The sequence below is a fragment of the Molothrus aeneus genome, chromosome 10 (genome assembly GCF_037042795.1).
Source record: "Molothrus aeneus isolate 106 chromosome 10, BPBGC_Maene_1.0, whole genome shotgun sequence".
NCBI classification, from domain to species: Eukaryota; Metazoa; Chordata; class Aves; order Passeriformes; family Icteridae; genus Molothrus; species Molothrus aeneus.
The window spans coordinates 21,451,250-21,476,359 of record NC_089655.1 but is presented as its reverse complement, the minus strand read 5'-3'; the positions used below and the strand labels follow the sequence as shown (position 1 = coordinate 21,476,359).

The 25,110-nt window shown below is 47.6% G+C and overlaps 2 protein-coding genes across 3 annotated transcripts; both read right to left on the bottom strand.

The window, feature by feature from the left end:
- Window positions 1-27: 27 nt before the first annotated feature.
- Window positions 28-7,708, bottom strand: EIF5A2 (eukaryotic translation initiation factor 5A2). The gene is made up of 6 exons (XM_066556772.1): window positions 7,618-7,708; window positions 7,194-7,394; window positions 5,741-5,845; window positions 4,103-4,234; window positions 3,752-3,842; window positions 28-504 (listed from the first exon to the last, which is right to left on the bottom strand). The coding sequence occupies exons 2-5, from the start codon at window positions 7,356-7,358 to the stop codon at window positions 3,783-3,785; spliced, it is 462 nt and encodes a 153-aa protein (XP_066412869.1). The 5' UTR covers window positions 7,359-7,394; window positions 7,618-7,708; the 3' UTR covers window positions 28-504; window positions 3,752-3,782.
- Window positions 7,709-14,873: 7,165 nt separating this feature from the next.
- Window positions 14,874-23,386, bottom strand: SLC2A2 (solute carrier family 2 member 2). 2 transcript variants are annotated; one of them, XM_066556587.1, is made up of 12 exons: window positions 23,372-23,386; window positions 22,597-22,692; window positions 22,057-22,087; window positions 21,831-21,963; window positions 21,183-21,307; window positions 20,329-20,444; window positions 19,637-19,799; window positions 19,074-19,261; window positions 18,120-18,224; window positions 15,860-15,961; window positions 15,242-15,445; window positions 14,874-15,065 (listed from the first exon to the last, which is right to left on the bottom strand). In XM_066556587.1, exons 1-12 carry the CDS (start codon window positions 23,384-23,386, stop codon window positions 14,874-14,876), a joined length of 1,470 nt encoding a protein of 489 aa, XP_066412684.1. The 2 variants fall into 2 exon arrangements, with proteins under 2 accessions (XP_066412684.1, XP_066412683.1); XM_066556586.1 differs by having other exon boundaries at window positions 21,831-22,087.
- Window positions 23,387-25,110: the final 1,724 nt, after the last annotated feature.

The following is a 25,110-nucleotide window of genomic DNA, read 5'->3' as shown; positions in this document are numbered from 1 at the left end:
GCTCCCGTGACTGTAACGAGCACCATGTCCCCACAGCACTGACACCTTTATTATTTCTGGAGCAAAACACACACACACGTACAAATCTTTCCCCTGATCGTTTCCATGGTGTTGAGAACAGTAACAGAGCTTCCCGAACAGACACCGGAGCTGCCGCCACGCCCGGATCTCGCGGTTGCAGGGCCGGGTTTGCCCCAGGAGCAGTGAGAGGCCCCGGGAGCAGCAGCAGCCAGGTTTGCTTACAACACACAGCACAGGACAAAGGGGTCTGCAATACAGCAAAGCACAGCAAACATTTCCTTGGAGTTCAACAAACCAAGTCACTCTCGGATGCCAAATACTGCAGGGCCACGGTGCAGGTGCTGGAGAGCCTCCGCCCACCTCCAGCTGAGCTGTGATCGCTCCAGATCCACACCTTCAGTGACATTCCCGTGGATACTTGAAATATCCTCAACAAGGTCTCTTTATAGCCTGAAGTTTAGTTCTACTGTAACAAACTACGTTCTAATTACTCAACCAAAAAAAAAAAAAAAAAATAGTGGGATTTATTGAATTTTGAATTCTGTGAGACTGACCTGCAGTAACCATAAGAGTTAGAACTGTCAACAAACTTGACTTCTTTACAGATTATGTAAAATTATCTGTATTGTGAAACTACAGACCGTGCACCGTTTTCTGGGTACACTTCAGATTAGAAAAACCTGCAAGAGAAACAATGAACTTCAGCTTAAAAAAAAACAGCCCTGAGAACATGGCTCAACCAGCAAGAGCCCAGTTGAAAAACCACCATTATAAGCAAAAATTAGAAGGATCTACTGAATTCTCAAAGTATTATTTGCCAACATTTGAGGCAGGAAACACTGCAGTCTTTCCAATTGTGTGAAGTAGTAAGAGAAACTCAACGAACAGGAGCCATAAAAAAAGCATTATTTGGAGTGGAAATACCTCTCACCACCTCCCTGTGTTCACAGGCTTTAAGCAATTGCCATCAGCTATAAGTTTATGGTTTTGACACAATTTAAGTGTTAAGACAGTAATACAGAACAAATACACCGGTAAGATCTGTTTTAAAGTAAAGCTATGAAAGGACAACTTCCCTAAGCACTTGGTTATGGATATTAAAAATACACCTCTATGGACAACTGATCACAAAGTTTGTTGCAACGATTCTGACAGGAAACTGAAGCGTCTTACTTTGGAAAAAAAAATGCTTCAAATACATGTTTTTATTTAGAAGCAACTTTTAGCCTTACTGAAACTTGGAGATTATGTTTTAAGACATGCTTATGTACCTATGGGAAACTTCATGCATGATGCTCTGCACTTCCGTGGTGTCTGAAGTGCTTCACAAAGACAACTAAGTATATAAGAACAAACCTATAATGAAGTACTTAATCATTTAAATCTTGCAGAACTGAAGGTTGCAATAGAAGGACATCTGGAAGTCCCCAGGAGGGCTCTTCCAGCAAGCTGGAGGTCATGAAACCTCTCTCTTCAGATTGCTGTAGTACCTGAAAACTCCAGTCAGGCCAGGACTGCACTTGCAGGAGCAGGGCTTAAGCCAGCCCTGGTCCCAGAGAGCTCAGTCCGAGTACTGCTCAGATTGTGGGCCAGTGACATCAAGAACCTGTCTTCCAACAAGGTTTTAGAGGACAGACAGGAACCTGAAAATAGCATTACCAGAGCAAGGACAAGTTCAAGTCTTGTAGTTTTCAAGCATATTGGAAGTATTTGTAATGTGGTGAACTTGCATTAGTTTGACATAGCAACCTGTGACCTCCCATGTGACACCACACAGCTCAGCTCGCTGCCAGCATCGCCAGCAATGGTTACAGTCACCCCCAAAGCCAACAAAGCCTGACTTCCAGGTACCAGCTTGATGGAGAGGCAGACAGGAGCACAGTGCAGACTGGCCTGAACTATTCTTCCTCCACTTCAGAACTATTCTGAAAGCATTTCAATCTAGAGCTTCTTTCAAAAGCAGCTTTGCCATTTCAGTCAAGGTGCTATTTATAGAGCTCACCTGCAACACGTTTTGTGATAGGTGAGAGTGTGTGGCAGGTCCTACCTCTGCCAGGTGTCCCAGGTAGCTGTGCTTTATTACCAGAGTGTATTTATTGCTGTCTTTACCTTCACTGGTACTGCTCTCCTTGGTGTGGGAAGCCTGTGGACAATGCATGCTTCTGCCACCTGCATTACACCTCCAAGGTTTGCTAAGCCCTGCCCCAGGGTGGCCAAAGGCAGCTCAGGACAGTTGCCATGAGCCCTTTGGGGACTAGAGAGTACAAACTATGAAGCTGAAAACATCTGAAGCAGTTAAGAGCAGCATGGAGTCCAACCCTGGTTGCCAGTAGTGTGAGTTGTGCGTGCTGTCCGGGGCAGCTTCTGTGTCATCCTCCATCAGCCACTGAGCATTAAGGCAAGTTCATGAAACAATTTATCAGCTGTGAAGAGAGGCCTGAGCCAGGGACTAAGGAAGTTTCCCCCACTCATAAAGAGTCACCAAGTTTTAGAATTCAAGCTGAACACCTCAGAGAGGAGCAGGCTAATTATCCTTCCATAACTATTGCTGTGAAGCCTTGTTAAGCTACTGAATAGTCAGAGGCATGCATGCATGTTGCTATGACTCAGAACTCCCCAGGACAGGAGCCAGCTTCCCTAACTAGGTAGCAAGTTATTTACTTTTATAGTGAAGCCATGGTTGTTCGGTATCGTCTATCAAGTTTATGTTTTGAAAATACAATAGTTTTATTTAAAAAAAAAAAAAAGAATCACATGCATTTAGTTTAGGCTCAATGCTACAGTTTGTCCCACTTTCTGAAAAACGTGTGGTCCCTGTGCTACAAAAATATGGTCTGAACCTGAAGGTTAAAACCTAAAGCTGGAAGCACTGCAACAGATTCCCATGGATTTTGTCACCCTTTTATAGTTTAAGATAAATATAATAAAGGAAAGCAATTGAACTGCATTTTTCTATTTTATTTTTCAAGTCTGACAAAGGCCTCGAGTGAAAGTCTATAGCTTTAACATCCATTCTCACCTTTGTGTCCCCTTGACCTATCTATGTCTTATCCACTCAATATTCCAAAGGCCTGCCTAAACCACAGGTAGGCTTTTTTTTTTTAAACCATTTTATCGTTACAATAAGCCAACAAGTTGGCAAAGAAGAAAACAGAGGTAATACAGTTTAGTTGCACATGGCCACTGGGGCTTGGTCAAGCCAGCTGGCATTTCTGATCACTTGAGTTTCTTGGTCTAAAAGTTGTGATTGGCACCTACAGTTCTGCAAGAGTCCCAATCCACAAAGTACTTAAGCTTTAAAAAAAGGAAAAAAAAAAAAAAGCTACTTTTATTGTCAGTTCTACCTAAAGATGTCAAGAAAAATACTATTTGTGCTCTAGGTCACTTTATAATCCTAGATACCTACCAGCTTATCTAAAAGCCCCTGAATACTGTATTTTGTCTGTTCATACAGACAAACACTGTTTTGCTCAAGCAAATAAAAATATATCCACTAGTAACACCTGATTGGTTTCTTAGATCCATAGCTGAAACCCACAGGAATGTTAAAATAGTTACAATTAAGGAATTAAAATCTCAGTGATTTTGAAAACTGCCAGTTAGCCTGCAACACTAATCCAGAATCCAGCACTGCTTTTTAACAATTCAAAAAGGAAATGAGGTTGCTTGTGAAGGCCAGAGCTTTGGTGACAATAAGGACCAAATTTATAGATCTGTGGTTTGTCCAGACCTGAGCAGGTGCCCGAGCCTGGCGATCTTCTTTACTTGCAAGGCTTTATGGCTACAGCACATTCTTCATTCATTGCACTTATGACAGATATCTGGAAGAGAAGACACATAGGTGAGCTCCAGCCTACAGCAAGTGCTTCTAGAAGTTACAAACTTTCATATTTTATTATCTATCCCATCTCCTTTGAGTGCTCCAGGCCAAATGTCCTCCTACATCTCAAAGGACAAATTCCCACCCCTCAAGCCCACCCTTCACAAAAAGATACAAGCAATCAATATCAGAGTAAGACTTCTTTGTTGTATCATTAAGTGGGATTAACCATAACTGTTCCTGTCTGCCCTCCCTACTTACCTGCACATCTTCATTGGCATTGAATTTTCCTTCTATTTCTTTGCCAAGATCCCCTTCTGGCAACTTTAGATCCTCACGAACTTCACCACTTTCTGTCAGCAGGGAGAGATACCCATCCTGAATGCCTATCAGCTGCAAAGAGAAGTTCATTTTCACAAGTTTAACATCAGCACTCACCAGCAGGTAGTAAGTAGCTTAATGTAAGCAGAAGGCAGTGAACTCTACCTGTTACAATAATTCTTTAGTACTCTGTAACAGTTAAAACCTTATTTAAATCCACTTTTAACAGAAGTTCAGGGGGCTGAGAGTTCGGGCAACTGTAGCAAAAGGCATTCTGCTATCAAGAACCAAGAGAATTCTGCTGGTTACTTCCTAGTAGGTGAGACACTAGAAATCCTATCTGTGTGATTTAGGAAATGTACTGCTTCCAGGTCAGTGGTTCAGCTTTCTTTATCACTGAATTAGAAACAATAACTGGAATAGTATTCACTCAACAGCACTGCTTGTATAAAGTGTACAAAACACACAATAGTGCAACTATACACTTCTCTACCTGCATCTCTACAGTGAGATACTGTCATTTACAATAAGCACTAATAAATTAGGGAACATCCACCAAACCCTGGACCCCTTTTATAATGCTGTTTTCAGCCTAACCAAAAGCCTGGGCTAAGGGAAATGGCTATTTTGACAGAACAGGTTGGGGAATTTGGAACATGTAATTCCAAAGAATTAGAATCCCAGAACAATAGACAAAGACCACCAAGATAACACTAAGAATTTCTCGGAAGGTCTGAGCCCTAAGACAGGCTGGTCACACTTTATTCCAACAGCATCAGCTGTCCTGAAGACACTAAAGAATGTTTGCTAGAACACTGAACTTAGCCTTTGTCAAGCAATTGAAGCTTTCCAGATTATGGGGATGTGTCAGCTCCTGACCAGAACTATACCCAAAGAAATGAGAAGATAGCAAACATTTTACAACTCAACTGAACTGTGCTTTTAAGAGCTCACCAACCACAGAAGGCATTACAGAAGTTGCCCCTTTCATACATGTATTTCAGTGCAGAGTTCAGGAACTTCGAAACTATTTGATACCACCTAAAGCCACTTTCCCCACAAGGAGCAGAGAACTTTAGCAAGTTAAAATTCACATCCGATGCCATTTAGGACTGTTTTGGGGATTCACCTACCACCTGTAATTGTGAAACTATAAATGACAATTTATGCTTAGATTCATATTTAGTTACAGGACATCTTGGTTCTCTTTTAACTAATATTAACTTGCAGCAGGGAAAGTCTCCATATTCTAAAGGATGCCAGTATCACAAAGAATCCAGAAGTGGTCTTATAACAATAGCTAGAAAAAGCATGGTATGAATTATGTCTATTACCTGTCATGCTTAGAGACTGGTACTCTGACCTGAGGTTGTTTATACACTAAGGAGCTCTCTCTCCATCAGTGAGTTTTGACAGTTTTAGCAAGTCAGTAAATGCTATGAGTTCAGCTATGTCATGTCTAGACAGGCAAGTCCCATTAATTCTGACAACAGCACTTTATTGAGAGGCTAATTTGGGGATGAAGAGAGTTTGTGTGTGGTACTAAGAGTATAAAGCCTTGTATGACTCTTAACTCACCTGGTAATCATTCCTCTTGATATTTGGGACATCCATGTTATGAGTTGATGGGCAAATATCTTCATATTTTTTACCAGTGAAGATATCAATACCAACCAAATGGACCTGTAAGAGTAGAAAAAACGCTTCAGTTACTGCTGGTCCTAGAGAAGCAAGATGTTATTGCCATCAGTGCTGCTGGTTCTACTCAGTTTCCTATGAGATCATGTGCAATCCCAGATTGTGCCTCAACCCTCTGCTTGTGGTATGAAAACATCCCTCACATGGAGAGGGGGCCTCTCACTCCCTTCCACAGCACACTACATGAGAGCAAGACCAGCCACTGTTATCTTCCACTGCCTTCTGTAGATTTACAGCAGCAAGTTAAGAGTTCACAGTGGTTAAGAACATGTTTATTTTAAGATCTAGCTGTTCTAAGAAACAGGCAGTTAAGGGGAAAATAGGTGGTCATGCACAGAGATCATAGCAGCTCCCACCTCCCTTTACGCCAGCTGCACTGCTTGCTGCAGCTAGAGCTTAGATGACCAGTTTAACCAGTTCTTTTCATGTCCTTTCCCTCTAACAGCTGTTTCTGTATTTAAGAAATTTGGAACCATCTATTAAAACAAGCCATAAAAAAAGAGAAAGGATAAAAGAAAAAACTAGGAAGAGTGTGGACAAACCCAAATACTCTACTTCCCCTGCACATATCGCACAAGGTTGTGGAAACTTACGAATGTCTCTGTGCTTGTAACAGATCTGTCTCTAAACTCTGATACACCCACCCCAAAGTGTGGCTGAATGAATGAATGAATGAATGGTGATTTCAGCCTTGCTCCAAGCTCTGGACAGCTGCACGAGCCAACTGCTTGGGCAGCAGGGCTGCAGCCCCAGACAGCGGCTGAGAACGTCCCTGCTGGGACACGGGCGCTCCTCTCCCAGTGCTGGAATAAAGAAAGAAGCTGCGAGGCAAAAGCGGCAGAACAGGGCCAGAGCAGGCCCTCAGAGTAACGCGTGTCCGCGAGCTCTGGATTATGTAACGCAGCACGGGCACTCCTGCTCTTAGACCGCAATTGTAAAAGTCTGCCGGCACGGGCAGACACAGAAGTGCTCTGGTGGGTAGCGGCAGCACAACCCAACCACGCCCTAGTGATTTCATCAGCCCCCCCTTCCAGAACTTACTCTACCCCCACTACAGAAACTGATTGTGTCCCTATAAGCGTTAAGACTTTTTTTAAAAAAGCGTTAACGAGTTAAAGTTGGGAGAAAAAAAAACAATCCCCCGTCCTCAATCCTTCCTGCTTTACAGGACTGAAACCCCTTGAGCCAGCTCTGGAGTGATGAGACACCGTGCGAGAAAGGCAAAGGCGGGACACGGAGCCAAATGAAACGCTACACCCTCCCCTGTGGGCCAGCCGGGAGCCGCAGGAGCGCACACTGCGGGCTGGGCGACAGCCGGGCCGGCAGCGCTCACCTTGGCGTGGCCGTGCTTGCCGGTCTTGGAGGTGGACATCTCCACGATCTTGCAGGGGCGCCCCTTGAGCACCACGAAGCCGTTCTTGCGCAGCGCCGAGCACTGCATGGGGTAGGTGGAGGAGGCGCCGGCATCGCCCGTGGTGAAGTCGAGCTCGTCGGCCATGGCGGTGCGAGGGGGAGGGCTGGCGGCGGGGGGGGGCTGCGCGACAACGAGAGAGGGTCGGCTCGGAGCCCCGGCGCTCCGAGGGGGAGAGGGGGACGGACACGGACCCAACCACGCACCGCGGGGAGCGCGGGCCGGGCTCCCCCGCCCCGCACACGTGCGCGGCGGGCGGGACCCGCCACGTGCCGCGGGCCCCCGGCCTCCCGCCCCCGGGCCTGCTTCGCCCCCCCTCCCTTCCCGTCCCCGCGGCCCCTGTTACCTTGTGAGGAGGATCGGGGGTGCCGAGGGTCGCGGCGGTGCCGGGGGAGCGGGGCGGGAGGGGCGGGAGCGGCGGGCGCGGCGCACTCGCGCCCGACACCACTGCGGCGGCCGGCGGGAAGGGGCGGCGCGGGCAGCGCGCGCACGGTCCGGCCCCGCCCCTCCACTTCCGCCGCCGCTGATTGGCCCGCGGCGATACCGCGGGGGGGGAGGGCGGGCCTAGCCTTCCAGCCCCTCCCCCGAACCGCGTGCCGGCTGCGCTTCCCGCTCCCGCCCACTCGCGCGCGCTGGCCACGCCCCCTCCGGCAGGGGGCGGGCGGGCCCAGGGCTCTGGGGAGGCGGCGCTCATCGGCCGCCAGGGGGCGCCTCCCCACAGCCCACACACCGCGCCGCCATCTTGGGCCGCTGAGGCGGCCGCGGGTGCCTGAGAGCCGGTTGGGTGCGGCGGTGCGAGTTACACCAACGCTGGGGGAAATGTGTATCCCTAAAGTGTCCTTAAAATATCCCCAAAGCCGTGTGAGCCGCCTCTGTACACACAAAACTCCTTTGTCTGCCTCGTGTGCCCCCACTCAGAATAATCAGAAACGAGCGGTTTGAGACCATTATAATCAGTCTAAAGGGACGGAGATGGCTGAGATCCCTACCGAGGGCTTCTGTTTGATACTCTAGTAATGCTGGAATTATTAGTACTGGAATACTGTGGCCACCCCTATGTGGTAATCCCGACCATATGAAACAAATTGATCTGTTGGAGCAGATCCAGGGGAGGATCATGAAGGTGATCCTCTGTAAAGAAAGTCGGAATTGGGGTTGTTCAGCCTGGAAAAGACAAGGTTCCAGGGAGATGTTGTTGCACTATTTCCATATATAAAGGAGGATTATGTGTAAGATAGAGACTTTTTACCAGGGCCTGTAGTGGCAGGATAGGAGCGAATGGTTTCAAACTGAAAAGAGGGAAGGTTTGGAAAAACCGTGTTCAGAAAAACTGAGGATATCCCACCCTTGGAAGTGTTCCAGGCCAGAGTGGATAGGGTTTAGAGCAATCTGATCTAGTGAAAGATGTCTGTACCCATGGTAGGGGTTTGGAATAGATGATCTTTAAAGAGATTTTCCAATCCAAAGTATTCTAAACTATGACACAGCCCTCATCCTGTCCAACAACCATTCCCTGCACTGCCTCAGGAGAGGTCTGTGGCCATGGAAGCTTGATCAAAGGACTGTTTTTACTAAATCTCTCCTAATCAGATGTCATCATACTTAGAGCTGTTTGAACAAATTCACCAGGAGCTTTCCTGTGAGCTGCTGGTGAATGAGCCCCAACTCTATAGGGCACCCTGCAGATCACCTACAAACACAACAAAAACAGGAACATGCAGGTTCAGTGGCAGTAATGGCAGCACCTGCCTCAGCCATCACCACCACAGGCTGCTGTGTGCTGTCCTATGTTTTTTGGCCTGAGACCCTGACTTTGTCACCTGTGCTCTAATGGGGTAGCTACACAAGTCACTTTTAACACCACATTTTTAAATGGTTCACCATGAGATGTTTTACTTCATCTGTGTTAATTTTTGTGATTTGTTTGCCTGTGGTCCTGCTCTTGGTTACACACTCCAAATTGTACAGCCAAGGACTTAAGTTTGGCTCTCATTTACATGGGGCCACTTCATGAGGCCCCAGCATCGTCTCTGCCCTTAACTTGGGCTTTCCCTGGATGCTGCCTCACCCAGCCTGCTCTGGAGATGATACACTTTATCCTGCCCGTTTTACTGCTGTCTCAGTCGATAAGCAGAATCTGGGGCATCCTGTTAAGTATTTTAACATGTGCAGTGTGTGTTTGTTTACCTGCAAGTGTGTGATGAGTTGCACATGCTCCAGAGCTTTTTATCTTCTAAAAAAAACATTTTGTGAGAAAACGACCAACTGTTCTGAACCCAAACTGCAGCAGCCTGGAGCTAAACACTACTCATGACTTTTTTTTCCTCAAGTATCAGTTGATAAATTTGGCTGATTTTCCACAACTAACAGATTCATTTTGAATTACTTGAGAGATCTTCTGGGCTAAATCAAGTCTTTTTATTGAAGTGTGCTGTAGATGATATTAATTTTTTCAGACCAAAAACAAATATTCCAAGACAGCTTTTATTTGAGATTCAATAAAAAACATTGGAAATCCAATCCATCAGTTATTGCCTGCAGGCATCGTTCCTTTGTCTAGATCGACATTAATTTTCTAAAGTGCAGTTCTTGATAGTATTAATGTGATTATTCCACTTTTCTATACAAGAACAGCAATTTGATTCAAAGCATATTTGTAAATGAAATACCATGACCTTTCACATTTAAAGGTGTTTTCTTTCCAGTGTTGCACACCTGGATCACACACCTTTTCTCTCAAGTAGGCTCAGAATGTTATCAAGTTTTTCTTCTCTTATTTGTGTCTTTAAGAAGTGAAGAGGGTCTAGAAAACCTCAGGAAGATTTAAACTGAGCGAGTTGTGTCTGTTCTCAGTTATGTCCTGGAGAAATGTCTGGTGCCCTAAAGCACCTCATCAAAGCCCAGCCTTGAGAATATGCATGTCAGCCAGTGCTGGGGTAAACATCCCACCTTGTTTCCAGAAACATCCCACCTGTTTCCAGGTGGCCCATGGAAGGCAGGAGGAGGTGTTTACACCTCTGGGGCATAGGGTCAGGTCACACGATTAGAAATACCAGGTCATGAGCAGAGTGGTGTAAACAGCCCTGTTCCAACCTGAGCAGTGTCTATGTTTCAGCTGCTGAGCTGTCTTTCCTGGGATCCCACCATGTCCTGATGTTGGGATGAGGGTTCACGCTGGCTTGTGGGCAGAGCCTTGAGCAGGAGGACCTGAGAGAAGCTGTGGATCAGTGACCCCCCCCTCCACAGGGCAGTGCCCCACTCAGCAGGCCCTCAGAGCTCCTGGGTACAGTGTGTCTGTGTTGCAGGAATGGGGTCAGGGATGCTCTGTAGTGACCTTGCCATAGGCACCCACTCTGCTCTGGGCACTTTATTCCTGGCATTCACCATCTGCTTCCAGTGCTGAGCCCATGTGGGAACACCCAGGGAATCACCCTGGGCACAGGCTGGGGATCAGAGACCAGGGGTGACAGCACGGTGACACTGTGAGCTAGCAGGAACCGCTGTAATTGTAACTTCCCCACAGGAAAGGAGGAAAGCACACAAAGTAACTCCTGCTGTTCCCTCCTCCTGGGGCTGCAACAGTGCTGCAGCAGTGATATTCCACCCTGATCTGTGGTTGCCTGAAGTTTTCCAGAGTCATAGAGCTGCTCTCCTGAACAGAGTGTAGGGAGGCAAAACGCAGGACACTACCCAAGCCTCGGGTCTGCAGTTGTATCTACAGCTGTAAAATTTAAGGACTGCTGATCTGCAGCCAGGATTTATTGCCCCAGTGCTGGGGAGGAGATTCCTTCCCTTTCAGCACAGCTACTCAGGCTGTGCCTCTGGGTGAAATTTGCCACTGTTGCTTCAGGGTTTAGTGAAATACTTGAGCACACTCAGTTACCTTAAATTTAATCTGATACTTACACATTCGGCTGGATCCAGACCTGATATCCTCCCTTGAAATTCCTCAGCTCCCATAGATTTCCGGTGAAAGATAAGGACATTGAACACCTCAGAAAATTCATCATACCTCAAAGACTTTGTCCCTGCATACATAGTGCTTGGGTTAGCTTCATCATTATAGCTGTTTGACTCCATAGATAGAGGGTAGTGCTTCTCAGTGATGAAAAACAAGTTGAAGTGAGGCAGAAAAACCTGTGATAAATTAGTGTGGAGAGTGTTAATGGGGCCAAATGTCCTGAGTTTATTGAATTAGGGAAGTCAAACTAATTTTAAAATTAAGCCTAGAGAGTGGGAGACTAGATACCGTTGGCACAACAGAGAAGTCCTAATGGCTGTTGTCTCAGCACATTAGGAAAACACTGTCAAAGCTCTTGCTGACAAGATGCTTTCTCAGGGATTATTAATTATATTGCATTATTATCCAGGCATGGTATGAGAACATATTTAGCATGTTACTAAAATGCAGTGACCATTTAGCTAATAAGTTTGACTTGGTCTTTTAAATTTTCTTAATGATTAGCAACTTAGTAAATCTGTAATGGTGAGAGATAAAAATAATGATTCAACAAGCTGTGTCTCAAGAACAAGTTTTAACTGGAACTTGCATGTAGCAAGGACAGATAAAGTGTACAGTCCTAATTATCAGCCTGATGGGACGAAACAAAAGTAAACATATCGTCAGATTTAACTAACTCTAATGACCCCGTCCTGTGCTGGCATATGGCTAAAGTGCTCTTGTGGTAGTAAAGCCCAGCTTGATCCTTCACTGCAGCCATGGGGAGGACAAAGGGCCAGCAATGCCTTACTCCGCTCATCCTGTCCCAGGCTGGAAGGAGAAAACTCCCTTACCTTCCACATAGCAGCTGCTGCAAGGAAACACAGCCTGACACTCCATTTTCCTTAGGTGCCTCTGAACCCCCAGGCAGCTCTTCTGGGAAGTTCAGTGTTGTAGCTGTGGGCAGTGTTAATGCTGTGGGCTTTGTTAAACTGATTTATGTGCTGGCTACAGTAACTGGACTGGGCTTTCTATTGTCATTCACCAGTGACACAGGAAAACCAGGACTGACTGCTCAGTGTTGATCAGTAAGGCCCCTCACTGCTGAGCTGCTGGCAGAGTCACCGATGCCCCCCAGACAATAGGACAAAACTTAGCAGAAGTTTAGGAAATAATTTTGTACCCCCTGATCACAGGGAACCCAGCCTGGCTGGGCCCTCAGAGCAGCAGCAAATCTGCTTTGAAACCTCATTTCTCCCCAAATGCTCCTCCTACCTCTTGTGCTCCAGTGCCAGGTTTTAGGCTGTACCAGCCCCATGCAAGCAGAGGTGCTTCACAGTGGGGTGAAGGGGGCAGTGTGGACAGCTGGGCCAGACACTGGTACCCCTCCAGTCAGGGTCCATCCCACCCAAAGCCAGCTGCCACTGGCTCCAGGGCTGCCTCCAACCCCAAGTCTCACCTCTGGACCACCTGTTTCAAAGGGATTTAGCTGAGGGCTTGCACAGCTTTTACCACCTGTGGAGCAAATGTGTCCTGCTAGGAAAATAGCTCCCATCTGGGATTGGATGTATGTCTGAGATGTACAGAGGGGGAAAAACAGTACAAGCCATCACATGACATAGATGTTGTTATCTTTTATCTAACAGACCTAGATAACAATGCTGATAGCAAGAGTCCTCTTTTTTTTTCTTCTTTTTGTACATTCAGATAATCCATTATATTTAACTTACAGTAAACACAGCCAGTGGAGAGCTTCTGAGCCTGCCGTGGGCATTGGTCTCACCTGGGGGGACCTGTGTGCAGCACACAGATGGACAGCTCCACACAGACGTGTGCCCCAACTCTGCTGCTCTCTTCTCATCCCTGGGATCTGGTTCCAGCAGCCCTGCACGCCCTGTGTCAGACCCAGGTCACCCACCACAGCAGCACATGATAGCACTGACCCAGTTCTCCTCTAGTTAAATCCCAGCAGTCACTCCAGCAAAACCTTTGGTGCAATCTTACTGCTTCAGTGCACACACCAGGGCCAGGCATTTCTGCCAGTGGGCCTTGTGACTGCTCTTCTCATCACTTGGAAGTGACCAGAGTTTGCTGTAGGGTCTTAATACCAAAACAGTAAAGTCTACAAAGGAAAAAAGTTCAGGCACATGGAAAGGAGCATGAACCTTCCCTAAAACCAAACCTATAGCAGCATCCCATCCCTTTTGTGTTTTTCATTATGCTCAATCCTCTGTTACATTTTGGCCACTGCTTCATCAGCAGCCATGGTGAGCACACAGTGACCAAGCAATGCTGGTGTTTCATCTCTAAATAAATAATGGGTTTCTACCCTGAGAAAGTTGCTAAAAATGTAACCTGGTATCACAACACGGAACATGCAAATCTTAAAAGTCAAGAAGAGAGCAGGCTTTTACAATGGTTCCAAAATATGCCCCTAAAAAAGGAAGAAAAATCTTTGGAGTTTGATTCTGACACATAAAAATGTCTCATAAAGAAGCAAAAGGAGCAAAAACAAGGCTATGGAAACAGCATGACCTCCTGCTTGCACACTATCTTGGCTGAAGCACATCCAGCCAGCAAAATGCTAAGTGATGCAAAATGGGAGTTAGGTAAGTGGCACCCTCCAGTTAACCTTCCAATACCCATTTCTTCTTTGGGTCATCATTAATTGTTGCTCTGTGAGCAGCCTGAGCCCTTGGCTGGACCTGGAGCCTGTGGGTCTTGAGTGCTGTATGAAAGGAAGGGAAGAAAGGTGCAGATGGGGAAGGAGGTGCCCTGGCAATGGTCACACCATGGAAGGGATGGCAACAGGGCTGGAGTCTCCTCACATGGAGGCCAAGAGTGCCCAGGTCTTTTGTGTGGTCAGTGTTGTGCTGTGCCTTGTGCTGTAGCAGTGAGAAGGGGGAGAGGAGAGGCTTCCTGGGAGGAAAGAGAGAGCTAAATAATTTGGCTGAAAGGTAGGAAAAGTACCCATCAGCCCAGCCACAGTTTCTAAGATTCTCAAAAAAAATATTGCAACTGAAAAATCCTTATGAGATCAGACAGCATTTCCATAATGCACAGATAGAAAAGCAAGGGAAGTACATCCCAACCAGGTTCAGGTGGGATCCCCCTGTCTTCCTCTGCAGAAGCAAGAGTAGGGGGTGTTTGCTCCAGCTGTTTTCCTTAGCACCTGGGGTGACCAGTGCTGTGTGCTGGTGGCACAACTGCATGAGCAGTTGGATTTTAAAGGCACCACGTCACTCAGCAGAATGAAGCAGAGATGGGGATAAAAAAGTGAAGACATGAGGCTGCAGCATCAGCCAGCCCCTCTGTCCTTCATTTCAGCTAAGAGACAGCCCTGCTCAATGCTGTCTAGTAAGATCACTGTCCCACTGGGCTCTTCCAGTAGGGCATTGAGATGGACATGTATCGCACTCCTCCTGTCCTTTCCCTAGCTCTTCCTGCAGCCCAGTTGTCCCAAATGTCTCAGAGTAAAATTCCAGGTTAGCACCTGTGGCTGGGAGGTGTGAACCACAGCAGCCAGAAGAAATCCAGTGGATGGGTCCTCCTGGTCTGCCAGCTGCAAGGATTTTGTGAAATGAGACTTTTGCCCAACATTCTTCCCATGGTGCCTGAAGGAGGTGCACGCCCAGTCCCTCCTTTCTGGGTGCATGGGATGTCTATGCCTCCTCGCTGCGACGCAGGTCTTGCAGCTCAGTCATGGCTTTGGCTGAGAGCTTCTTGCGGCGGAACACGGCTGCAATCTCCTCAAAGGACTTTCCTTTCGTCTCCGGCACTCTGAAGTGCGCAAACAGGAAGAAGATGAGGAGCAGACCCGCGAAGATTGCAAACACGTATGGTCCACACAGATCCTGCAGTGGGAAAGTGAGAACAGGGAGACCCACCATCAGCACCACAGGCATGGCTTCCCCTTCCCACCCCAGCTGGCTGAGGTGTGCCCAGCCAGACTAGGGGATGGAAATCTGGGAGGCACATTCACATGGGATCGTGCCAGTTGTTTATTTGTATGGGTTAAGAGATTTCTTACTGCTATGTACTGGAAGCACATTCCCACGATGAAGTTGCAGGCCCAGTTGCAGAAGCCGGCGACAGCGATGGCGGCAGGGCGCGGGCCCTGGCTGAACAGCTCGGCTACGATAAACCAGGGGATGGGCCCAGGCCCCACTTCGAAGAAGATGACGAAGAGGAAGATTGCGACCATGCTGACGTAGCTCATCCAGGCAAACTTGCTCTGCAAGAGGTTGGTGTTATAGTCCCCAAGTAACTCTCATTAATTATCACCAATTACTTTATTTAGGTTTGTTTTTCAGAAATTTCTTTCTATTTAGACAAAGGGGAACTGGACATGAATAATTAAGGTTTTAAACTCTTGTGCCAGGTGCTGTCTGGGCATGTGGTGCCAGCATTGCTGTCTGGAGGAGTTCACAGCCATCAGCTCAGCTGTTACTTTGAGCCCTCTCCTTGCCTGCAGCTCAGCAAAATGAGGCAGAATGGCACCCTTTAATAACCAGGGTGTCCAGCAAAGGAGGCCACCCCTCATTTGCTTTTTCATCTTGACGGGGCTTGCAGCGATAGTTTGGACTGATTTTGATGGGATCTTTTCTTGTTTTCAAACCAGGGAGAAAAAATGGAGAGAAATCCTTACCAGGAGCACAAGCCCAACTGTCATGGCCACGGCACTGACTAACATGCCCATCAAACCTGCCAGGAACAGGGACCGCCTGCCCGCCTTCTCCACCAGAAAGACCTGTGGAAACACATGCAGGAGCTCAGTGTCCAGCACCACCACTCTCAGTGTCAGATCCATTAGCAATAACCAACCTGTTACCACTGCCACATTTTTGCTCTTTTGTTCTTTTAACTCTAGTGGTACAGATTTATGTGCTGGCTTCCAAGTGTCAGAAACTCTGCTGGCAGCTGCTGGGGAGCCTGACTGAGCAGTCACCCTGCCAAGGGCAAGGCAAAGGCACACAGACTCAGAGCCCATGCTTTTCCAAGCTCTCAGGACTTCCCACTGCTCCTACACATGAATTGCTGACTGTGGACTTTCTCTCTCTCTCTCTCCCTTTTCTTTTTTTCTTCCAGGAACTAAAAACTTACTAAGTCTGCATTAGTTTGAAATCAGGCTTCAAAATGTAGCACAATTCAAGTCACATCACGGGCCATTGCACCTTGCCTGTCCTAAGGCGGGGATAGTTGTGTAGCAGCTGTAGTCAGGATTTTTCCTCCAATCACTCCCAGACTTTTTTTGCTTCACTGGTAGTCACAAAGCTTAGTTTGCTCCTTCTCAGCTCCTCTTGGTGGACTCCAGCCATGTCACCCAGCTTTTACCTAAGTCTGTACCAGACACCTCACCCAACGGGGAGCTGTAGGTCCCTCCAGAGGACAGTGCAGCTGTCCTGGCCTAACCATGCAGCAGCCTGAGGCTGCCTGCTCCTTCCCCTCTGCTTGAAAGGACACCTCTGGCCAGCAGCCCCACCTTTGCTGCCATTACAGCCATGATTTACACTTCCCAGAGACCGTCTCTGTTGCTGAAGGCAGTTCATGTGCTGACATGTGAAGTTGCAGAGGATGAGTCTCTGCTCCCTTTTCCCCTTGCCAAGGTCCACCCAGCTGTCAGCACTTCTGCCTTTTGATCGGGGTCTGTCATTTATTGACAAAAGCAGGTAATTTTTAAGTGCCTGTGGACAAAAGAAGCAAAGAGCAAATGCCCAAGGCTGCAAGTACCACAGCCCTGGGGATTGAGCTGCAGGGCACCCTCCATGCTGAAGAAAGGCTTCTTCCAGCTGCACACCTCTGTGCCTCCTTTCATAATAAACATCCCATTTTGTCCCCATGGACAAAATGGACTTTTTCTGAAGACTACAATGGACTTTCTCTAAGGCAGGTTTACTCCAGGATGTCCTCTCTCACACATACTGGAGTACAAGTGGTTTAGGTTGGAAGGGACCCTAAAGGGACCCATCCAATTTCAACCCTCTGTCATAGGCAGGGACACCTTCCACAAGACCAAGCCTGGTCTTGGACAGTTCAGGGAAGGGGCATCCACAACCTCTCTAAGAAACCTGTGCCAGTGCCTCACCACCCTCACAGACAAGAATTTCTTTCTAATATCTAATCAAATCTTCCTCTCTGTCAGTTTAAAATTGTCTCCTTGTCCTAAATCTCTTGGAGCTGTGTAATTCTGCCTTGCAGCCAGTCCTGCATCATGTTGGTGAAAGTTCTTTAGTCCCTAAATCTCTAGAGAGATATGAGGGAAATAGGCCTGGCATTTCCTGATCTTATATTAATGGCCACATTATAAAACTAATTGCCAGCTGATAGGAATTGTGTTAATCCTCTCAAGAGAGAGACAAATGAAGGGAAGGTCTGTGGAAACAGAACCCTCCTTTTATTGCTGCAGAGCCCTGCATAGATAGGATGAGGATAGGTGCTGGATTACTTTTATTGCTGTGGAATAGCCTTTGGATATCACTCGTGCAGGTGCTATGTACATACAGAAAACAGTTTGAAAGATAACAGGTAAGAGCAGACTGGGACCTGGTGACTTCCCCATCGGAGCCCCCATCCCCTGCCTGCTTCCTGGGGAAATAGGACCTGCAGAATTGCAGTCTCAAGGGCAGCTTTTCCTTTAGGGGGAAATGCAGAGTTTTTAGAGCTGCCCTGAACAGAGTGGTGCAGTTTCCACTCACGAGGCATTTAGCAGTGCAGATCAATAGCCACATGCTCTATGTCAAGGCTTGAATTTTCAAATTCAACTTTCCCAGGGAATGATTTTTCCCTGTAAGGTGTTCAGGGTCAGTCCAGCAACACTGCAAATCCCAGCTCCAGGATAAAATCATGTTTCAAAACCACGTTGTACCTTATGTGTCTTTGTAGTCCAGGGGGCAGAAGTATTTACTTACAGAGATAACAGTGAAGACCGTGTTCACCACTCCAACGCCGATGGTTGCATAAACTGGTTGGTCAACCCCAGCTCTCTCAAAAATGTTTGTGGAGTAGTAAAAGATCTATCAGAATACATCAGGATGAAGGATTAGGCAACAGGGCTGTTGAAACTTTTTGTTCTCATGAGGGAAGAGTTGCACTTGCTTGGCTGAGATGTGGCGCAATTTAATTATGATTAATTTTTCAGCTTTTAATGGCTTGTTATGATTAAAGCTGAAAATTTCATAGGAGCCTGAGGGAGTTAAAAATCCTGTTGAAATTCTCCACTTGAACTACTGCATTTGCACATTAAATCTGTTTTCTTCTATCTAGTCTGTTTAATCTTAAAATCCAGATCACCAGCACTGAGCACTCAAGACAAATATCTTAGTATGACCAAGTTTTACATTAATTTTAAAATATTCTCATTGCAATGACTCCCATTTCTTTCTTCTCTCCAAGAATAAGGTGATTCCTTTTAGTGAAAGTTAAGGGCAGGAGGTAAAGGGTGGCTGGTGGATGGGATGGGCATGGCCTGGACAGGTAGGCTGGACATCCCTCTGTGCTCCTTAATGCTTCTGGGTATCAAATGGATTTCTGGTATTCCAGGAGGTAATGTAAAAGTTATTTAGTTAAAAATGGCTATAAAATAGTGATTCTGGGGTGAGCATGATATCATTAAAGAGAGCAAATTGCTGACAAACTTGGGTAGGGGAGGGTCATGCGAGGGCTCAGCATGGGCCTGCTGTGCCAGCTGCTTTTGTGCTGGACTCCCTCCCACCCTTCTCCCCTCCTGCTTGGCAGGGACCCAGGAGCCCACTGTGGCCATGGGAAATCCTTCTTCCATCCCTGCATGGCTTGGATGGGGCCAGAGCTGCCTTTTCATGCTCAGCATGGATCTCTTGAGAGGCAAACATTTTGGGGAGACTCACCGCATTGATTCCCGAGAACTGCTGGGATATTTGCACCATCAGCGCCACAATGACAGCCTGCCTGTACTTGGAAGAGGTGAAAAGCTGTCTTATGGAGACTTTCTTTTCACTAGCAGCTTCTTGCTTTTCCTTTTCCATCTCTTCAATCTCTTTCATTGGATCACAGTTTCCTCTAAGCCTTTTCAAATCTTAGGGAAAAAAAAGATTGACATTTTATTTTCAGTGGTAGATAAGTTGTATATGTAAGGACAAGAATCTCTTTAGGCAAAACTCAAGGTAAGCCAAGGATCCAGGATGCATCTGCTCAGTCAGGGGCAGCAGCACATCAGCTCTGCAACAGCCCTGAGATCACTCTCAAGCCTCATCCCTCAGCAGTGCTGCTTAGTCCCATGCAAATGTCTCAATAGTTTTTGATCCAGAGCTAGTTTGTATCTCAGCAGCTCAGAGCATGAGATGGAGCAACCACAGTCACATGTGAGTCCTCAGCCAGGATTTTCCCTCTCTGTTTTGTACTATGTAAATTATAAAAACAACTCTAGACAAGCCCAGAATGTCTTTCTTACTTTTTTTAGCTTCCTCCACCTTCCCCAGTTTGATGTAAAGATATCGGGGGCTCTCAGGGCACAGTAAGAGCAGGAAGAACTGCAGCAGGGCAGCCACGCCAGACAGACCAAGGAGCAGGGGCCACATCTCGTCATTGCCCAGCAGAAAGTCCAGTCCAAGGATCTGGAATGATTGAGTCATATTTGAATGGATCATTTTGCACCCTAAGAAGAGAAAGCAATTGACCGCTATGGTGTTTTGAAGTGACAAGCTGGGGGAAAACTAGAAACAAATATCAACTCTTTTTCTGGATGTGTTTGTTTTCTGTACATTTATGTGCCCACCTTTGTAGCTGGGACTTGTGCCATGGTGGGCTGATGGGGGCTTTGGGCTCCCTGCTTCCCTGATGAAGCCATTTTTGAGAACCTGATTATCAGGGGCCTCATGCTCAGGATCCAGCCTGACACTGATGAGATGCTGAAAAAAAATTCTTCAGGGAGAGGAGAAATTGTTTGCAGAAGCATTTTTTTATTTCTTGAGAAGTTTGTTAAGACACCTCTTACTGAAGGCAAGGGCTTAACCCCATTAAAACAGATTGTTTTGCATACTACTTCAGTTTTGGGGTGGAATGGTGAACAATAGCCCAGTATATCACTATGGTCCTCCTATTCTCTGAAGCACCCTGTCTGGGTGTGTGTGTTTTCCTGCTTACCTGGCTGAAGAGGATGCCTGTGACGATTGCGAGCTGGTGCAGCGTCCCCAGCGCTCCTCGAAGGGCCGTGGGAGAGACCTCGCTGACATACATGGGCACAAGTCCAGAGGAGAGCCCTGCACCGAGCACACAGGGGTGTCACCTCTTCTAGACACAGCTCAGCAACCAGCAGAAACCACTTCCCAAATGGGAAAGGAGGATGGAGCCTGTGTGCTGCACCCCACACCCCACCAAGCCCCTCATACCTGGCTGGGAACAACCTGCACCTTGGAAAGGTGCTGGGATGTCCCTGCATTCAGAGCCCCAAACTGGGAAGCCTTTTTACTTGAACACACACATCAGAACACAGGGCAGGGATTACCTGCTGTAGTTATCACAGGGCAAAGATCCTTCTTAAAACTTGCCTTGAAATCTCAGAGCGGAGTATTGTATTTGCATACCAGTAACAGTATAAAGAGCTGTTATTTCCAAGCTAATTCTAATGCAATTCCCAATTATTTGCTGGCTATATGCTCTCAATGCACAGTGGTCCTGTGCTGTCTGTCTAAGGGACATGTTAACCAGCCTGGCTTGTGGTGTGCTCTTGCAGAGGCCACCAGCAAGAGATCCTTGAGATACAGAGGGACCTGCTCCTTTCAGGATGTGTAAAATGAAGATATGATAGAGCCAACCCAAACACTTTTGGGAAAGATCGTAGATCAAAAAGGGCAGGTGTAGGGAGAAGAGGGAAATTCCCACCTGTGAAAACCCTTCTGAACTAAGAAAAGGATTAAAAAATCTGGGATACTCTGAACTGCAGCCCTGGACACGCCAGCAGGGAGCTGCTTTCAGTGGCTGAGCCAGCCTGGACTCACCGCAGTACAGCCCCGTGACCGCTCTCCCGGAGATGATGAGGATATGGGATGGCCCAAATTTCGCCAGCCCCATGAGGAGGTTCCCAGCAATGGAGAGCACGTTCACCACCAGCATGGCTTTCACTCTGCAAGGCAGCAGCAGCACAGCTCCTCTGGCACCTCACTCAGCCAAAGCAGCCATTGCAACACACAAGAGGAACTGTGAAGTCACTTAATCAGTACTACAGGGGAAAAACAATGATAGCAGGCGCTGCAAAATACAGGGACCAGGGTACAATCAGAGTAGGTAAAATGATATTATAAATGATACTTTACATCCTTTGCAAATACCATGCAGATGTCCTCCTTTTCTTTTTGCCATGGAAAGAGAAGGGGGAATTCAGAGCTTAATCAAGGCCGCTAAGCAGCTGCTCTCTAAAATGCTCAAGTTGCAATAACATGTCTGAATTGTAACTGAGGATTTGGAGAGCCCAACCTCTGTGATGGTGTAAACAGTATTTTGGAAGTTGAGAGGGTATTTTTCCTTTTTTTCCTAAATTGCTGAAAATAACTCAAATTTCTACAGGGGGGAAATGGTTCTATGAGAAAAAAATCAATCAGAAGGGTTTGGGCTGTGGCCCAGAGTCAGAGCACACACGAGCCTCTCACCTCCCGAGCCGGTCGCCGATCCAGCCCACGGTGAAGGAGGAGACCATGCCCCCGATGGCGAACACGGACACGGACAGGGACCAGTACATGGTCAGGATGTGTGGGGTGGCAGTGAGGTCCTCGCTGATGTCAGCTGGGGGTGGGAGTGTGCCCTCTGTGCCAGCCTGGAGGACCGTGCCATCCTCCCCGGAGGCATTGGTGGCATATCTGTCTGGGGAGACAATGCCCAGCACGCGCCCGTAGTGTGCTTCTATCACCTGTGACAGGTCAAGAAGAAAAACGCTGTCAGCTGAGATCTATAACCACCCCAGCCCCTGTTTTGGATTTTTTTCTGCCTCAGAAAAAGATTTGCATTGCAGGCTCTGCAGGGGTAAAATCCTGGGGTCCTCCAGCTCCAAAACACCCAGACCACAGAGGGAAGGGCCACGAGGGTAGGCACAAAGCATTCCCCCTCCTGGGGCTGGGCTGAGCTGGTGTTTGGATTTGGCACTGGATTTGGTGGAGGGGTGCAGTCCCTTGGCTCAGGCACAGGGACCGTGTTGCAGTGGGGACGACTCCATGCAGAACCCCACTCCTTTCCCTGAGGAAGTGCCAACAGAGGGTCCTGGCCATGTTCTCACCCCACTGCCCTGTCCCCTGTTCTGTGGGAGAAACTGCCTGGGAAGGGACAGAGCCCTCCTGAGGGCTTCTGCAAGGGACAAACTGGCCCTGGCTGCCCTGAAGCTGTAGTTCCTTGGCCATGCACAGCTTGAGGGGCTCAACTTACCTTCTGGGGGGCATTGATGACCCCCAGGCTGTAGCCATACTGGAAGAAGCCCAACACTGCAGTGAAGACGGAGAGGATCAATGTTCCCGTGAGGTGCTGGAAGCAAACAACAACCTCATCATGCTGTCCTAGTAGTGCCAGAACTGGGGGAGGGCTGCATCCCACCCCTGTCCCAGGGGACCCTGCTGCCCAGTGGGCTGGGGCAGTGGCATCCAGGGATGCTGCTGCAGCAGCACAGGTGCTTGGCTTGCTCCAAAGGAGAAGGAGAGCCCATGGGGACAGGCAAGATCAGGCCCACAGGGCAGAGTGGTGTTGCCCCACAATGACACTCCAGCTCTCCCTGCTGCACTGCCCGTCCTGGCCCTGGAGCTCACAGGAGCCAAAGCTCTGCTCCGTACAGAGGTACAAGAAGCAGCAGCAGCAGCAGCAGCAGCAGCAGCAGCAGCAGATGATGTTGTTCCCCATTCCCATCCCTGAAGCACAACAGCTGGGGAAAAAACACTGAAAGGGTGTTTTTCAGCAGCGCTGTTTAAAGCATTTCTTCCTCCCATCACAGTTAAAGTTATCCAATGAGCTAACAGAACTCTTAGAAAATAAAAAATAGCCCCTTGGCCCTTTTCCCCTTTGCCCCTGTGCACAATTAATTAGTGGAGGGTATTTTTTTTTTCGGTTGGTTTTGATTTTGGCAAGGGATTGCTCAGTGCTGGGGTTCTGCAATAATTCTAGTCATTTCACTGGAAAGTCTAGTGCAAAAATACCAGCAAGCCATGATTACCTTCTCTGTCTGCATTTTCCTTTTCTCATCCACCCCGCAGCTCCTCCGCTCTCCTTCTGGGAACAGTCACTGTCCTGGGCTGCAGAGCAAGGTGAGGGCTTGGGCAGGGAAGGAAGGACAGCAGAGCTGGGATGGAGGCAGGAAAACGGGCTGGTGCTTGGAGAGATGGGACTATATCAACTCTGGAGTTAATGAGAAACCCAAGTCTTCCACGCATTATTTGGCCACTGCTCAGCTCAAAGCAGCCACCACCAATCCCCGTGTTTGGGACACACACGAAACAATGAGAGACCTGTAAGGACATAGAGTGGATCTGGAATATTCAAATGATCCAGTCACAGGGCTGGTTTGGGGCTGTCCCTCAGCTGAACAGTTGGAATGTGACGTGCCAGGGGCTTGAGCCTGTTTTGAGATGCTCAACACCTACCTCAGCTTTTGTGCTGGGCATGCATGTCACATCACAATCCTCTTGCTGAACTGGGGAGAAGAAACCTCTCCAGCACATGTAGCAAAGCAGCTAGAAAATGACTAAGAGTTTTATTTTAATAGCACCTGCTTTAAAATATATTCTTGTGTGTATATCACATTCAGAGCCACATATAAACACAGATGTATACAGGTCTCTCTGTGGATCCATACACAGACACCTGCATACACAGAGCCCCCTCAGCAGGCAGCTCTAAGGCTATCAGAGGAGATAGCTGTGTGTGTATATGGATATAGAACACAACAAAATTACCCAGAATATTACATTAAAAGATGCTTTCATTAAAAATCCTACAGTGGTGTGAACAGTGAGCCTTTCAGCACCACCAGCTGATGGCTGTGCTGTCAAATATTGTGGATTCTGGGAAATGCTGCCAAATACTACTGATGCTGCCAAATACTTTTGCGTTAGCTCACTCGGCTTTCACGAACTTTGCACATCTGCCCAAGCTGGTCTGAGCTGGTGTTGTCGGGCTTGGGATTTGCTGTCCTTGACATGGTCAGAGAGAGGAGCTGCAGGGCCGGGGTGGGGGGGTACGGTGGCATCCTTAGCGGCAGCAGACCGTGCCAAAGTCTGAGTCAGCCGGGAAGGTGATTAATGCTGATTAAAGTCATTATCTTCCAGATCAGCCCCTGATGGGTTCAGCAGCCAAGCTACAGCACTCATTGGATGATGTTCTCAGTCAGGCAGGCTTCACATGGGCACAAAATGTACTTTCTACAGAGGAAGAGCAAGAGAAAAAACAACAAAGATGAGTGTAAGACCACTAATCTTTGCACTGGTCTCCAGAAAGGTAAAACTTTAACTGGGAGAGGAAAGTTCATTACATTAAGCAGGCTTTGATTCCAGCCACAGCGCCTGCATTCCCCTCTAGGGCTGGTGTAGCTGTGACAGGAAGGGCCCCAAGTCTGAGCTTTTTAGTTTTCCCCAATATTTGTCCTTCCTGCTGAGACCTCTGCCAATGGTGTTTGTTTGCTCGCAGTGTGTGGATACCCAGGCATTTACAAGCAGTTTCTTTGCATTGCAGTTAAATACCTTCACAATGGAACTGTCAGGATTTGACAATTACCAGGCTGCTAAGGCTTGAGTCAGAAAACAAATAGGGGCCCTGACCCAAGACCAAACCTTCAGGCACTGTGAAAACCCTGCCAGGACACATGTCCCCCTCCAGGATTCCCATGTACCCCTCAGGGATCCCCATCCTGTTGCAGGTGCCTGGCACAAAGAGCTTTCCCTTCCTATTCTTCCCAGG